General features: G+C 39.6%; 1 protein-coding gene across 3 annotated transcripts in view; it reads right to left on the bottom strand.

Moving 5' to 3' along the window:
- Positions 1-17,808, bottom strand: part of mao (monoamine oxidase) — a 134,064-nt gene that overhangs the window by 93,230 nt on the left and 23,026 nt on the right. The window contains exon 1 of one of the 3 annotated variants that reach the window (XM_069889303.1): positions 10,089-10,191. The exons of the other annotated variants lie outside the window; for them this stretch is intronic. Coding sequence (XP_069745404.1) covers positions 10,089-10,107 — 19 coding nt within the window. The 5' untranslated portion in view covers positions 10,108-10,191. Of the gene's footprint in view, positions 1-10,088; positions 10,192-17,808 lie in introns of those variants that run through there. 3 annotated transcript variants of the gene reach the window in all.

Below are 17,808 nucleotides of genomic sequence, written 5' to 3'. Positions count from 1 at the left end.
CAGCATTTGTGTTTTTACTACAGTCACAGCGTTTGCTGACCTTTGTGTTTCACTCTTAAAATAGCAGTTACCTACCCTTTGAGGGGAAATGCTTGATTTTTTTTCTGCTTGTGTAAATTAAATAAATACAAAGTAAGGTGGCAGCGAAGCTGGTTGCAGGAGATGATATCAGGAGAACACCCCCTCTCCTACCACCACCACATCAGCCCCTCAATGTCAGCTCAACTAAAGGAGTTGGTCACTGACTTCAGGAAATAGAAGGCGGCAAACATCCCTGGATACATCAAAAGTGCTGATATGGAAGTGTTGGGAAATTTCAAGTTCTTGCATATGAATATTACCAAAAATCTGTTCTATGTTGATGCTCTGACCAAGGAAGTGCCCCCCAATGGTTTTACTTACTCAGAAGCCTTAGGAATCTTGGTACATTTCCACAACCACTTCCCAATTTTTAATTTTAAAAAAAACAGATACATCACAGAAGTATCCTATCCAGATGCATCACAGCTCAATACAGGAACTACTCTGCTCAAAACTGTAGAGAGTTGCAAATACAGCTCAGACCATCATGCAAACCTCCATCAAGTCTGTCTGTCTGTCTCAATAAAGCTGCCAACATATTAAAGGACACATCTCAGCCTGATCATACTGGTTTCCCTCCCTCCAAGGGCAGAAGACAGGAACCTAAAATTCAAGAATATTTTCTTTTCTGTTATCAGACTCTTAACTGACCTCATTGATAAAATATGATGCTACTGCATTGCTTTAAATGTCCTTTTTTTGATATCCTGCACTGTGTTTTTAAACACTGTATTCTGATCTCTTTGTTTCACTGTAACACTACACCCCACACTTTTATTACTGCAGGACCAGCTGCACTCAGCTGTGAATTGAATTGTCTGGACACCAAGCAAAACATAGGTTTCCACTGTATCTCAATGCATGCGATAATTAAGAATATGTCTATTTAACATAGATAGCGGCGGGAGAGTTGAGTGATACAAACAGATGTTTAGAAACATACAGCCACACCACCTTATGTGTGGATGCCCACAAGTTCAGAAAGAATCAAAAGTCCTGCAATTTTACAGTATTAAATTAATTTGTGTTGTCGGGCAGAATAAAGTCAACTAGAGGTTTACTGTCAATCAAACTGAATAATTATGTGACTGCAAGTGCCTGATACTGATTTTTCTCTACGTCTATCCTTCATTCACTGCAATTTTATGAAGAATTTACCAGCTTTTATTATGCGATACTGCCTTATATTCTTCTGCCTTAGAGTAAATCTCAATTAAATTCAGACCTTTCTATCTACCCTGGGAGTTCTCAATAGTGATTCTCACCGAAGTTTACACCCCTCCCAATGCCGATTGCAAGCAGGCAGTTGCAGAGCTGCATGATGTGGTCAGTAAACTAGAGACAGATTTGCCTGACGCACTACAAATCTTACTCGGTAACTTTAACCAGGCCTGTGTCAAGAAAACCCTAACTACCATCAGCATGGAACCTGCTGTACTAGAGGTCCCAGCACATTCAATCACTGCTACTCCAACATAAGGAAGACCTACTGTTCTTTCTTTGGCAAGTCTGATCACCTGGCTGTGCTCCTTCTGCCTTCATATACACAGAGCCTAAAAAAGAGAGGCTCCAAGAAGTCAGGAGAGCAAGAAGGTGGTCACAGGAGGCTGAAGAATGGACTTCCTTGAGTCAGCGGATTTGGTGGTGTTCAAGGACTCTGCTGAGAATCAGAACGATAGCTGTAAGGTACTTTATTAAAACAGCTGTGGATGAGTGTGTCCCCACCAAATCATTCAGGGTTTTCCCCAATCAGAACCCTTGGATAAACAATGAAATCCGGAACTTGCTGAGAGCCAGATCACAGGCATTTAAGTCCAGAGATTCAGATCAGTACAGTAGGAGCAGTTATCTCCTGGGCAAAGTGGAGATTCTGAATGAAAATGGAAACAACAAGAGACACCCGAGAGCTGTGGCAGGGCCTAAATGCCATAACCTGTGACAAAACCAAATCCAGTGAAGTAGCAGACGGCAAAGCTTCTCTCCCATAGGAACTCAATGCCTTCTGTGCCCGATTTGACAACTATAACAGCGAAGAACCACTCCTCTGCACCACCTTGTCTCCTTACGATCCCATCCTGTCCGTATCGGAGGATGACATGTGTGCTGCCTTCAGAAGAGTGAACGCGAAGAAAGCATCCAGCCCAGGTGAAATACTTGGCCAAATATTAAAGATCTGTGCTGACCATCTTACCAAGATATCACTGATATCTTCAATATCTCACTCCAGCAGGGTGTGGTACTCACCGGTTTCAAACAGTCATCAATCGGTGCCCAGGAGTGTAGTAACCTGCCTTAATGACTATTGACCAGTAGCACTTACATCAACAGTGATGAAGTGTTTTGAAAGGCTGGTGTTGAAGCATATCAGCTACTGTCTGAGCAGTGACATGGATACATTCCAGTTCGCCTATCATAGCAACAGGTCTATGGCACATGCCATCTCACTGGCTCTTCACAAAGTCCTAGAATACCTGGACAGCAAAGATGCATACATCAGGATGCTCTTTATCAACTACAGTTCAGCATTTAATACTATCATCTCCTGAAAACTGATCAGCAAACTCCAAGACCTGGGATTTCCTCACCTCCAGACCACAATTAGTGAAAATTGTTAAGAACTTTTTCTTCACCGGTACCGGAGCACCACAGGGCTGTGCTCTTAGCCCCCTGCTCTACTCACTTTACACCTATGACAGTGTGGCTTGGTATGACAACACCACCATCTACAAATTTGCCGACAACACCACGGTAGTGGATTGTAAAGGAAGGGCATCAGTCAGCATACAGGATGATGATTGAAAACTTGACTGAATGGTGCACCAACAATAGCCTTGTACTCTATGTCACCAAAACTAAGGAGCTGATTTTTTACTTCAGGAAACCCAGAGGTATACAATCCAGTGATTATTGGGGGATCAGAGGTGGAGAGGGTGAGGAAATTTAAGTTCTTGGGAGTCACTATCTCAGAGAATCTTCCCTGGACCTAACACATCAATGGCATTGTGAAGAAAGCCCATCAGCGCTTTTACTTCCTCAGGAGTTTGCGGAGGTTTGACACCAGAAACTTGGTAAATTTCTTTAGAGGTGTGGTGGAAAGTGTGCTGACCGGCTGCTTTAGTCTGCTATGGGAACACCAAATACCACTGAGCATAAAGTCCTCCAAAAGGTAGTAGACACAGCCCAGGACATCACAGGCAAAACCCTCCCCACTATTAAGTATTTCTACAGGGAATGCTGCCAACAGAGGGCAGCAGTAATCATCCAAGACCCACACCACCCAGCAACTCTCGGTTCTCATCAAGAAGGAGGTACAGGTGCCACAAGACTCCCACCACCAGGTTCAGGAACAGCTGATACCCATCTACCATCAGAATCTTCAACAACAAACTCAATCAGAGACTCATTTAAGGACCCTTACCTGTGCACTTTATTGATTTTCTTTTTGTTTTCTCTGCATTGCACAGTTTGTTTATATTCGTTATCCGTTTACATTATTACACTATGTACAGTATTTTTTTGCACTACCAATTAGTGGTAATTCTACCGCATCCAGAGGAAAAGGAATCTCAGGTTTGTATGTGATGCCACATGTGTATTCTTACAATAAATCTGAAAAGCTGCTGCCATTTCCTTGCTGCTCCAAACTTTTCTCTGTGGAAGCTATCTGTACAATCTAATTGCACTGTTATTTCAAAAGCAATCCTAGCACACACAGCCATGACAAAAGCATGCCATTGAAAGTGAATGTAAACAGCATATACAATGTTTTAAACTATAAATCAATTCACTATTCATGTAGGCTTGCGATTCAAGTAATAAAAGGATAATAATTGTTTTTATATAGTACATACCATGAATCAGTCAAAAAAGGATGTGGCAAATGTTCTGAACTCCTGTCATTCTTTCAGGAAGGGCAGCCACATTGATGGAGCAATCTTTTATAAAAAGGGTTGTGCATTTCAAAACCTATAATTTTTGCCTTTCTCCAAAACCATCAATTACTGCAAATTACATTAATAGCTTGGTAATCACTAACCCCCAACAGATTTGTTATTATATTTGTTGTTGCAGTAGATATCATTAACTTCCAAAAATTTAAAAATTAATCCTGCCAATACTGACCCTCTCATCATCATTTATTAAATATTTTAGGCTATCAGGCTGGGTGTGATTTTAACTGTTCTTTCCCCAAATACAGCATACAGCAGGAAGGGTGAGGAGGTCCTGATAGGAGTTCGGGGAGTTAGGAACAATGTTGAAGGAAAGGACCTCCAGGGTTACAATCTCAGGATTGCTACCTGTGCCACGTCTAGCGAGACGAGAAACACAAAGACAATCCAGCTTAACATGTGGCTAAAGAGAGGGTGCAGGAGGGAGGGCTTCAGGTTTCTGGAGCATTGGGCTCTCTTTCAGAGAAGGTGGGACTTGGTTATAGCAGAACAGTTTGAAGACAATGAGAATCCTTCAAGGACTGCATGTAAAGACAGGGTGGTTCTGGAAGTAAATGGTCTCTCACATGCATCTACTTCAATGCCAGGAGTATTGTCCGTAAGGCGGATGAACTTAGAGCAAGGATTGCCACGTGTGATTATGACATTATTGCTCTGAGTGAGACGGTTGCAAGAGGGGCAGGATTGGCAGCTCAATGTTCCAGAATTCCATTGTTTCAGACAGGATAGAGGACAAGGGAGGAAAGGAGAAGGTGTGGCATTGCTAATCATGGAAAATATCACAGCTGTGTATAGATAGGACAACACTGAAAACTCCTCTACAGAGACCATATGGGTGGAGCGGAGGAATGGGAAGGGCAGGAGCATGCTAATCGGGCTGTGTTCCAGACCACCCAATAGACCAAAAGAATTGGAGCAGCAAATCTGTAGGGAGATAGCAGACCGACACAAAAAAAAACAGTAAGTTGTGATAGTAGGAGATTTTAACTTTCCACACATAGACTGGCATTCTCATACAGTAAAAGAACTGCATGGGTTGGAGTTTGTCAAATGTGCACAGGTAAGTTTTCTACATCAATATGCAATATCTGATCTTTTAGAGAACCAGGCAGGTCAGGAGGCAGAAGTATGTGCAGGTGAGCATTTTGAGTCCAATTACCATAATATCTTTAGTTTCAAGTGAATTATAGAGAAGGATAGGTCTGATTCTGGAGTTGAGGTTCTGAATTGGAGAAAGTTTGATTTTAAGGAAATGAGGAAGGATCTCGGAAGAGTCGATTGGAACAAGTTATTTTCTGGCAAGGATGTATCCAGCAGGTGGAAGGCCTTCAAGGATGATATTTTGAGAGTGCAAAGATTGCATGTTCCTACCAGGAATAAGGGCAAAATTAATAGGCATAGGGAACCTTGGTTTTTCAAGGGATGCTGGAGAGTTGGTTAAAAAAAAAGTAGGGGGTAATATATGCGGTATAGGTACAAGGACTGCTTAAAGAAATTTCGGTGCCTGCCACATTGACCACCGCCAAACGTGCATCTTGGCGCCTCACAGTTCAGCGGGCAGCAACCTCCTTTGAAGAAGACCACAGAGCCCACCTCACTGACAAAAGACAAAGGAGGAAAAACCCAACACCCAACCCACCAATTTTCCCTTGCAACCGTGCCTGCCTGTCCCGCATCGGCCTTGTCAGTCACCAACGAGCCTACAGCAGATGTGGACATACCCCTCCATAAATCTTCGTCCGTGAAGCCAAGCCAAAGAAAGAAAGATAGGCAACAAGGACCAAATGAGCTTCTTGCAAAGTATAGAAAATGTAAGAGAATGCTTAAGTAAATTAGAAAGTAAAAAGAAGACATGAAGTTGCTTTGGCAAATAATGTGAAGAAAAATCTAAATGGTTTCTACAAGAATATTAAAAGTAAAAGGATAGTTAGGGACAAAAGTAAAAGGATAGTTAGGGACAAAAGTAAAAGGATAGTAAGGGAGAAAATTAGACCCCTAGAAAATCAGTGTGGTCAATTATGTGTGGAGCCTCGTGAAATGGGGGAGATCTTAAACAACTCCTCCCCCCCACCTCCACAACTGGCATAGTGAATAAGAATGGAAGGGAAAAAAAATAGAAGTGTCATGGAATTTAAGGAGAAGGAGGTGCTTGCTGCCTTGCAATGAATAGAGGTAGACAAATCCCCTGGACCAGATATGATATTCCCCCATACCTTGAGGGAGGTAGTGCTGAAATTGCAGGGCCCCTGGCAGATATATTCAAAATTTTCTTAGTCACAGGTGAAGTGCTGAATGATTGGAGGGTGGCTCAGGTTATCCCACTGTTTAAGAAGGGTTAGGCTCATGAGCCTGCTGTCAGTGGTATGTAAATTATTTGAAGGATTTTTAAGAGATAAAATATATAGATATTTGGACCGTTATTAGCTGATTAAGGACAGTCAGCCTGGATTTATGTGTGGTAGGTCATGTTTAACATATCTTGTAGAGTTTTTTGAGGAAGTTACCAAGAAGGTTGATGAGGGAAAGGCTGTGGATGTTGACTATATGGACTTTAGTAAGGCCTTTGACGAGGTTCCACATGAGAGATTGGTTCAGAAGGTTAGGACTCGAGGTATACATAATGAGGTTGCAAAATGGATTCAAAATTGGCTTGGTGGAAGAAAACAGATTGGTAGTGGATGGTTGCTTCTCAAAATGGAGGTCTGTGTCAAGTGGTGTACCTCAGGGATCTATGTTGGGACCATTATTGTTTGTTACCTATAATAAATGACCTAGATGATGATACAAAGATAGGTGTTGTGGACTGTGAGGAAGATTTTCAAAGCTTGCAGAGAGATCTGGACCAGCCGGGAAATTAGGCCAGTAAATGGCACTTTGGAAGAGCGAATCAGGGTAGGACGTGCACAGTAAATGGTAGGCCATTGAAAAGTGTGGAAGAGTAAAGAGATCTGGGAATACGTAGTTCCCTGAAGATGGCGATGCATGTGGACAGGGTTGTAAAGAAAGTTTTTGGCATCCTAGCCTTTATAAATTATTGAGTATAGAAGTTGGGTTGTTATGTTGAAGTTATTCAAGTCATTGGTGAGGCCACACTTAGAACATTGTGTGCAGTTCTGGTCACCCAGCAGCAGGAAAGATATCAATAAGATTGAAAGAGTGCAGAGAAGATTTACTAAGTTGTTGCTGGGTCTTCAGGAGTTGAGTTACCAGGAAAGATTAAACAGGTTAAGACTATATTCCTTGGAACGAAGGCTGGGGGTAGGGGGGGGGGGGGGAAGACTTGATAGAGGTTTATAAGATTATGAGGGGTATAGACAGAGTAGATGTGACTAGGATGTTTCCACTCAGATTGGGGGAGATAAATACGAGAGGTCATTGCTTCAGGCTGAAAGGGGAGAGGTACAAGTGGAATATTAGGGAAAAGATTTTCACTCAGAGAGTGATAGGAGTGTGGAATGAGCTGCCATCTGATGTAGTGAATGCAGATTCACCTTAAGTTTTAAAAATAAATTGCATAAATACATGGATAGGATAAGTTTGGAGGGTTATGGAATGAGAGCAGGTCAGTGGGGACTAGCTAGTTTTATCGGTTGGCATAGACCAGAAGTGTCAAATGGCCTCTTTTTTTGTGCTGTAACATTCTATGGTTCTCACCCCAAATGACTTTATGTGTATACTGAAAACAGACAACACACTTAAAATTTTGAGGGGGATGACTTCTCAGTGTATGTTCTGAATTGGGACATGCTGCCATTCACATTTATTCGAGATAAAGGAATGGGAGAAAGAAATGGAACTTCAAGAACATTTCCAACAGAAAAGTTTGAGTAAATTTCTTTTTCATAGACCTCAGAGCAGTCATTGACATAAAATCCACCTGTAGAATAAACTGGTGGTCACACTGCAAAATACTTTTATTGGGATTGTCAGAGATCATTTCTATTTTAGCCTCTCTCTAAATGCTTCTACAAGGTTCAATAAAAAAGGGGGATAGATTTTGTGAAACAAATCAACTGAACCAGAAAAAATAAACGAAGTAAAATTGGATTGCTTTGCTCTGGACGAAGTTAGATTTCAGATTTATTGTCAGAGAAAATTCATGATATCACATACAACCTTTAGATTCCTTTTCCTGTGGGCAAGGCAGAATCACTACTTAATGAAAGTGCAAAAAAATGTACAAACTGTAAACATGCACATGTAAACAAATTAAAATGTAAACAAAATGACTATTTTTTCTCTCTCTGTATTACACAATCAATAAAGTGCAAAAGTAAGAGTCCTTAAATAAGTTCCTGATTGAGTTGTGTTGAGGAGTCTGATGGTAGAGGGATAGCAGCTGTTCCTAAACCTGGTGGTGTGAGTCTTGTGACACCTATACCTCTTTCCTGATGGCCGCAGCAAGAACAGAGCGTGTGCTGGGTGATATGGATCCTTGATGGTTGTTGCTGCTCTATGGCAGCAGTGTTCTCTGTAGATGTTCTTGATGGTGGGGAGGGTTTTGCCTGTGATGTCCTGGGCTGCATCCACTACCTTTTGCAGGACTTTATGCTCAAGGGTATTGTGTCCCATACCAGACTGTGATACAGCCGGTACACTCTCCACCTCACCCCTGTAGAAATTTGCCAGGATTTTGGATGTCATACCAAACCTCTGCAAACTCCTGAGGAAGTAGAGGCACTGACATGCTTTCTTCACGATGCCATGTGGAAGTTGGGTCCAGGAAAGATCCTCTGAGATAGTGACTCCCAAGATCTTAAATTGGCTCACCCTCTCCACCTCTGATCCCCAATAATCACTGGAACATACATCTCTGTTTTTCTGACCCTAAAACCCTAACAGGTTTTAGGCATGAGAGATTGCTAGCACTCACTACAATATTTGAGAATGGAAGAGGATGGATTCTACCTCAACAACACTTTCCCAGCTTATCCCAAATGTTTAAATGTGTCCATAGAGTTACCCACCTGAACAACCCACTCAATGGCACTTTCATAGCCCACTGCAGTAAATAGCTCTAAAATAATTAATTCAACTGTCAGAAACTTGACTGGGAACTGTACAATAAAGCTAGCAAAGGCCCAGAAAAATATTCACAAGGATTGCAACTGGGAATCTGGAGTTAAGTACAGATTGGATAGGCTTGGACCATTCACTGGACTGATGAGGGGCATAGATAGGTTAGGTGGTCACACTTTTTCTCTCAGAGGAGGAAAGTCTAAAACTTGGGGGCACAAGTAAGAGGGTAAAGATTTAAAAGGGGATCAGAGGGTATGTTCTTCCAAAGAAGGTGGTGGATGTCTCGAATTAACTGCCAGGTTACTTTGCTTTAATCTATTGCCCAATTTTTGTCATGTTTATTTGTTCTAAACTATATAGTGAAATAATCACAATTTGCCTGGATATTTGGGAAATAAATATTGCCTGAACAATGTCAAGCTCAACCTGCCAAACAGAGGAACCCCAACTTTTCTTTTGAAAAGAGATACAGGCTCTTCCAGCCCATGAGCCCCTATGCTGCTCAAATACACATACAGTAGGTCCACGCTGCTGAAGATCCAGCTGCACTGGGTGGGTCACGTCTCCAGAATGGAGGACCATCGCCTTCCCAAGATCGTGTTATATGGCAAGCTCTCCACTGGCCACCGAGACAGAGGTGCACCGAAGAAGAGGAACAAGGACTGCCTAAAGAAAGCTCTTGGTGCCTGCCACATTGACCACCGCCAGTGGGCTGATATTGCCTCAAACCGTGCATCTTGGCGCCTCACAGTTCGGCGGGCAGCAACCTCCTTTGAAGAAGACCGCAGAGCCCACCTCACTGACAAAAGACAAAAGGAGGAAAAACCCAACACCCAACCCCAATCCACCAATTTTCCCCTGCAACCGTGTCTGCCTGTCCCGCATCGGACTTGTCAGCCACAAACGAGCCTGCAGCTGACGTGGACATTTACCCCCTCCATAAATCTTTGTCCGCGAAGCCAAGCCAAAAAAAAAGGTGACACATTAACTTTTATTCCTGCAAGATTTTGAAATGTGGGAGGAAACTAGAGCACTCACAGGAAACCCATGCAGACATGGGGAGAACAGAAGCTTCACAGACAGCTGCAGATTTAACCCTGGATCACTGATGTTGAAATAGCGTTGTGAAAACTGCTATAGTAGCTGTGCTGCCCACTTCTCTTCTCACCAGATCCAACAACAAATCCTTTCTTCTTATGCTTTCTACATGTTTGAAAATCGATTTGATTACACTGGAGGATTTCCACTTCTTTGTCTTGTTTACCTATCCCTTCGAGCCAATTATTTTTAGGGAAAGTCAAAGTCCCCCATAGAAAATTTCTCTCTATTTTTCCAATTTCAATAAATTGCACAATTCTTGATCTATCTTTGCTCATGCAAAGATTGTTTCTTTGGTTTATGTACACACAAGGTGTATTCTGATGAGTGTCACATTTTATCCTGCTGTCAGCATACATCACTACAACATTAAATGCAGCCACATCTTACTAGATCTGTCCAAGAATTCTTATGCATTTCAACAGCTAGATGGGCATAGAGAAACTGCAAATGTCAGAATCTTGAGTGAACAAAGAGAAGCTGGCTGGGCTCAGTAGATCAGGCAGCATCCATGGTTAGAAATGGCCAGTCAACTTTTCTGGTTGGAAATCCTTCACTGAGGCTCAACCCCAATCCAAAAACCAAAAAAAAAATACTGACTATTTCTAACCATGGATGGAGCCTGATCTGCTCAGTCCTCTTAGCTTCTCTTTGTTCACTGCTGGATGGGCATAACCAGGACAATGATGACCTTTTCCCACTGTTGCCAAGCACCTCAGTCTCACTGCAAACTTGAATTGTTCCAAGTGAATTAAAAAAAATTGCACTCCTGCAATAATTCAGAGAGTTTCAATCTGAAGATTCCACTTTTAAATCTAGTCCCAAATGTAATTTTTTCTAACATGGACCATACCATGTGGAGTTGATCTCCACTTTCTGAATTTCCATTCAGTGAGTATTCCTTAGGTTTTGTCTTTGTACCACTTGCTCAGTCATTGCACAAAACCTTTTGACTACTTAAAAGTTAAAAATATAGAGCTGCTTCATTCCTGCAGAAAAGCTGCCAAGAGTTGTGTTCAAAGTAATAAAACAAACTACTCTTTACAGTTCCTTGAGGGCAGATAAAGAGACTTGAATCTTCTGTCAGAAAACCAGAAGTCTAAAATACACTGATGACTTGTCAGCCACAAACGAGCCTGCAGCTGACGTGGACATTTACCCCTCCATAAATCTTCGCCCGTGAAGCCAAGCCAAAGAAGAAAGGCAGTACATTAGTCCAACTATATCTTTGAACAATCTCCAATTCTAAACTTGTATTCCATTAACAGAGATTGTACAGGTGTAACTCTCATCATTTACTAAATATTAATTAAAAGTATTGAATATTTGACCAACACTACTCAAGCTACAACTTAAATAGTTAATTCACATGCTATAGTTTAGATAGGTTTTAAAGAAAGAATCTAGTATTCATAAAATGACAATGCAACAGAAAGGAGTGCTTGGAGATGGTGAGAGAGGTTAAGGTTGAAAATGCTGAAGGAATTGAATTGAAGCCTGCAAGAAATAACCACTATTAACAGCAGATTGTAGCAGCTGTGTAGTGGGCACACAGCGTGGTATCGCAATTAGTTGCTCATACAGCTCACCAGCAAATGCGTGGAGCCGTGGGCCGGACCACTATGCACTTACCTGATTAATGGACTGCATACGCGCAGTACTGCGTGCCAAATAACGGCACACCAGATTGATATACCTCTTTGTAGAGGGTGCGAGGCTCCCACCATGTGTACTTTAAACCTGTCAGTCCCACAATTGGCGTCAAACACATAGTGACATCACCATCCCTGTCCCGTGGAGCCTGGGATGGGAGACATATAAAAGAAGCATGGCAAACTCAAATAAACAGTCGTTGGTTGACTAACCCTGTGTATGCATGTTGATTTAGTAGCTCTACCAAAGTAGTCACTACAATTGGTGACTCCGACTACAAGATTCACCCGAAACCTGAATCTACAGTCATCATGGACGCAACGACAGCAGCAGCTGCCACAGCTGCAGTTAACACGGAAGGAGTTCACTTGCCTCCTTTATAACCCACCAAACTCAGATATGGCTTAATCAGGCTGAAACCTGATAACCTGGCATAACGGCGGAGGACACAAAATTTTGGCACGTCTTTGGGGTGTTGAATGCTGCTACAGCAGCTAAAATGAGCAGACAACCAGTACACCAGGTTCCGCCAATTTCTCCTGGACACATTGGAATTGACCAGGCATGAGCACGGCATGCGGCTTTTGAATATGGAGGGGCTAGGTGACAGGAATCCATCTGATCTGATGAATGAGATATTCACGTTAGCAGATGGTCATTTTCATTGACTGCTTTTTGAGATTACATTCCTGTCGAAACTCCTGGGTCGTGTCTCAATACCAACAGCTAACATGGATTTCTGCTGTCCCCATGATGACAGACTATGCCATAAGGGTCTGCTCACATACAGACCGTATTCACAGCGGATACATTTCCCATGGCCTGTGAGCCATCTGTGTCCACGGTTCAAAGGAAGAAAGAGGAACGTACCGACGGGCAACTAGAATGATGTTTTTACCATCACCATTGGCGATGTAAGACAATGAAGTTAAACTGTGTAGTACTGGATTCCTCATCCACCAAAGCTCTTCCAACAATCAATATTCTGTCCTCCAAATCCTGCAAGCATTGATCTCCAACTATCTTGATCCCTCCCTCTCCCCTTCCCTCCACATACAATTCACAGCAAAGGATCCTTCCCCTATTATCACTATGACAAAAAACCTTAATGTTCACCTCTCCACCATAACAGCAAATGGCCCCAAATCCCTCTAACCCCCACCATCACCTCTACCTTCATCAGCAGTTCCTGTGAAAGAGAGAGAACGATGATGAAATACACTAGTGCCTTCATTGTACCCGAATACCATTTGAATGCCCCTTTATTCATTGGGCTAAAGACAACTGGTTAAAAAAAACTCATGGTCTAATGGGCACAACAGTGTGTAGACAACATTGTTGGTCTTTGGCAGACCCAGAATCTTTGGTCTTTCAGGAAATCTGGCAAATTTTTAAACCCTGTAACAACTTACACTTCATATAGAACCTTTAACGTTGTGAACCTCACTTTTTTTTTGCCACTCTGATTCACATACAAAAGTTTTCTGGCATTCCGTGCACACCCATCAAATTCACCACTTGTGCATTTCTGTCCTTACTAAACACAAAATAGACCTTTATGTGCAAGACACAGTTGTTGTTGAACAGTCACAGTCCAACTAGGAGTGTCACGTTGTTTTATTGCTTTTCATTTATTTAAACAGACATTCTGCTGACATCAGGAAACTTCGGCTAAATCATAGCTCCCCTACAGGCTGTTCAGACAACTTTCAAAGTCCAAGGTCAGTGCTTAAGCTAACAAATAGTATTTTCCCTAGAATTTGGATGGGAATGGTTTTTTATACCCGATATTGATTACTTCTAATTTTTTTTTCCCATTACATACCTCTATATGTGTATCTTTCTCACTCTGTTTGTTTTTGGGTGACCATGCATCTCTTATTTAAAGGGTTAGTTCCATATTTAGGCTTTATTGTGATATCCCATCTTTTTATTTAAAGTAATATATTGTCCTTTGCATTTTAACACAAGGTATAACAGGATTTAGTCAAATTATGTTCCTGAAATAAACCTTGGTGTACATGGATAACTGAAGTTATGCTAGGACATTAAACTTGTTGTAAATTCAATTGGTAAATTTTATGAAATGCAGCAGTGATGGCTCTTGTATCAAACAACCAACTACATATTGTGATGAGGAGGGGAGGGTTTTGCAAAACTTGTGAACATTGCAGACATGTCACAAAAGTATGGCTGTTGTAACAAAGTAAAAAATGAATTTATGTTTCATGGAAACCCGCAACAGCTAACCTCAGGTATGTGAAGAGCATTTCTACCATCCCCCCCCCCCCCCCCCCACACAATTGCTCATGACAGCTGTAGAAATGTTCCTCAATGTTCTTGAACAAAAACAAGACTCCGAGCAAAGTGCAAAACAAGAATTTCACAACTACTGTAAAGCAAAAAAAGCAGCCTATTCACATGAGGAAGTAACTTTGTGCCATAGACGGTTTCCAAATCTAATGAAACTAATGCAGTTGATTGAAAACTTTCATAAATTAACTTTTTCCTCTCTACAAGCCAGCTGAGCCTTGTTGAGAAATATGCTGGAGTACAGTAGCACCCAGAGCCACCTTGCCAAACAAAATTTGCCACCCCATCTTTTAATAAATTGACAAATGCAAGATTAGTAACATGTCCAACTGATGGAAAAAACAGATAAACTGCAGATATTGCAAGTCCAAAATAGAAACTTAACAGTTTATTTTTCCACAGATGCTGCCAGGCCTGTTTTGTTTTTATTTTGTCACTGATTGAAATGCACTGAAAGGACAAATTCTCCAAAAGGTGGTACAAGTATAGTATTTTTCAGGAGATGGAAAGAAATGCAATGGAATACTTAGCTTTGGCAAAGCCAGTTTTGTTCATATTGTGTCTGCAAAAATAGGTGGAAAAAGACTTTTCCATGTTAAAACAATCTGGTCACCTGAACAGGTACATCTCAAATGTTATTATAACAAAAGTTAAATTACTGAGCTTATAAACATTGTTACAAACGACAATTCAAATAATGTAATCTGCCACAGTCTGCATAATGATAACAGAGCCAGCCTTTATAAATAACAGCAGCTAATTTTTGCATTTGCCTATCTTACTTATTACTAATGTGGTGAGGCATTGAATTTTTTTTTCATGTTTTCATACAGGATGGAAAGTTGTTTGGCAAATTTCCATTCTCTTTTTTTTCCCCAAACTTTATTTAAAAGAAAACACAAACATAGTATATAATATAAAAATAATCAAAGATATTTTTTCATTCATACCCATCCTCTCCCCCACCCTTGCACCCAGCTCCCTTAAGGGGAGCAAAAAAAATTAATTATATACAATTTTTTTAAATGTTAACGTTTCAAAGTATATCTAAATGCATATATTTCAAATACGGAGACCACTTACTAACAAAAGAAGAATAATTATCATGTAAAGTATAAGTAATTTTTTCCATAACCACACATACTTTCAATTCATTATGCCAATGAGCTATATTAATCTCAGTATCATCTTTCCAAGTACTAGCAACACATTTACACGCTACTGATAATACCAAGCGTACAAAAGCAATTTGAATTTTATCCAATCCCATTCCTCTTAATGAATATAAATTTCCCAACAATAAAATCATTGGATCTAATGGTAGTATAAAATTATATAATTTCTCCAAAACTACTTTAATTCCTTGCCAAAATGATTGAAATTCCACAATTCCATACTGCATGTAAAAAAGTTCCAATACATGAACCACATCTAAAACAAGAATCCGAATTACTAAACCCATTTTATTTTTTAATTTTTCTGGGGTCAAATATAATTGATGTAAAAAAATTATAATTAACCATTCCATAATCACACATTAGTCAATTTAATTACATTGTCTTGACATATATTTGCCCAATCTTCTTCAGGAAAAATAAATATTAAAATCACTCTCCCATTTAAGTTTAGATTTCTCCAAATCTGGTTTATCCATACCATCTTTTAACAAATTATACATAACTGAAATATAACCCTTATTCGGTATAGAGGAAATCAAAGATTCAAATCTTGACAAAGTAGGTAAAATCATCTTTCTACCATAATTATCTTTTATCAAAGCCCCAAGTTGATAATACACAAACAAAGAATTTACAGGTATGTCAAATCTTTCTCTCAATTGGTTAAAAAGAAATTGCCCCTCTACAAAACAATCTGGTATTGTCTTTATACCCTTAGAATCACAAATCTTTAAATGATTGTTAAACGTTGAAAAAGGAATAAGCTGATTATTATACAATGGAGTTAAAATAGATAATTTATCTTTCAACCCTAACACCCTATTTTTTTTAAGCCAAATCTTAAATTTATATTTTGTTGAAATTTGAATTTGTTACAGCAATATGATATGCCAATAGGAATACATGCCTTTTCCATTTTAGCCCAGCTAGGAGGCTGATCTAAATCCATCAATCTACTAACTTCAATTGGGCTGCTTCATAATAATTTTGAAAATGTGGTAGTTGTAATCCGCCCAATGTATACTTCCATGTAAATCTATGCAGCGCCATTCGAGCCAATTTAACTTTCCATAAAAACTCTCTCACTGCTTTATTCAGATCTTGAAAAAACCCTTAGAAAGTAACAAGGTGGTTACTGGAAGAAATATTGAATTAGAGGAAAAATATTAATTTTAATACAGTTAACCTGACTAAAGTTAATGGAAGATCTTTCCTCTTAATCAAATCTGCTTTAATCCATCTTAATATAGGTTAGGTACATAATTTAATTGATATAATGATTGATAATTCATTGATCCATAAACACACCTAAATATTTAATTTTACTTGTCCACCTTAATTTTATAATTGTTTTAAATTCAGAATAATCTCCCACTCCAACTGGTAAAGTTTCACTTTTATTCCAATTAACTTTATATCCTGACAATTCTCCAAATTTCAACAAACACTTTTGCAATTGTTTCAACGACCTTTCTGGTTCCATCAAATATACCAACACATCATCCGCAAATAAGTTAATTTTATATTCTTCATTCTTAACCCACATCCCTCTAATTTCTTCATTTTGTCTAATAGCCTGAGCTAATGGATCAATAACCAATGCAAATAAGGCTGGCGACAATGGGCAGCCCTGTCGAGTTGAACGAGTCAATTTAAATGGTAAAGAAATCTGTCCATTTGTCACCACCCTAGCAAACGGGTTCGTATATAAAGCCTTAACCCATCCAATAAAAAAGGGCCAAATTTAAATTTCTCTAAAACCTTAAATAAAAAATCCAATGCAACCCTATCAAAAGCTTTTTCAGCATCTAATGCTATCATAATGCTATCATAGGATGGTTAGGTTGCTTTCAATATGCATTGACCAAAGTAATTAATCAAAATATATTGTCTGATGCATTTCTATTCTTAATAAAACCTCTTTGATCAATATGTACAAATTTAAGCAAATATTTAGCAAGTCTATTAGCTAATACTTTCACTATAATTTTATAATCCACATTTAATAAAGAAATAAGTCAAAACAAAGATACTTTTAATGGATCTCTATTTTTTTTGGAATAACAGTTATTAAAGCACTAGAACATGATTCTGGTAGCTTCTGATCTTCAGTAACTTGATTCAACACCTCTCCAAATTCATTAGAAAAATCATAAAAAGTTTATAAAATTCCACAGGGAATCCATCATCCCTTAGGGACTTTCCATTTGGCATTTCCTGAATAACTTCCTTAATTTCAAAATCGTAAATGGAGATTCCAATTTCTGAACATCAATTCCATCTAATACCGGTAACTTTAGATAAGTAAGAATCAATAAAACCATTATCCTGTTTTCCCCCTCAGAAGTATATAATTTTTGATAAAATGAATAAAACTGGTCATTAATTTCCTAAGGCTTATAAGTTATTATTGAATTCTTCTTAACAGCATTAATAGTCCAAGACGTCTGTTCAGCTTTCAATTGCCGAGCAATGACCTTATGAGCTCTTTCCCCATCTCATAATAACGTTGTTTA

The sequence above is a fragment of the Narcine bancroftii genome, chromosome 7 (genome assembly GCF_036971445.1).
Source record: "Narcine bancroftii isolate sNarBan1 chromosome 7, sNarBan1.hap1, whole genome shotgun sequence".
Classification (NCBI taxonomy): Eukaryota; Metazoa; Chordata; class Chondrichthyes; order Torpediniformes; family Narcinidae; genus Narcine; species Narcine bancroftii.
This window is presented reverse-complemented; position numbering and strand designations above follow the sequence as displayed.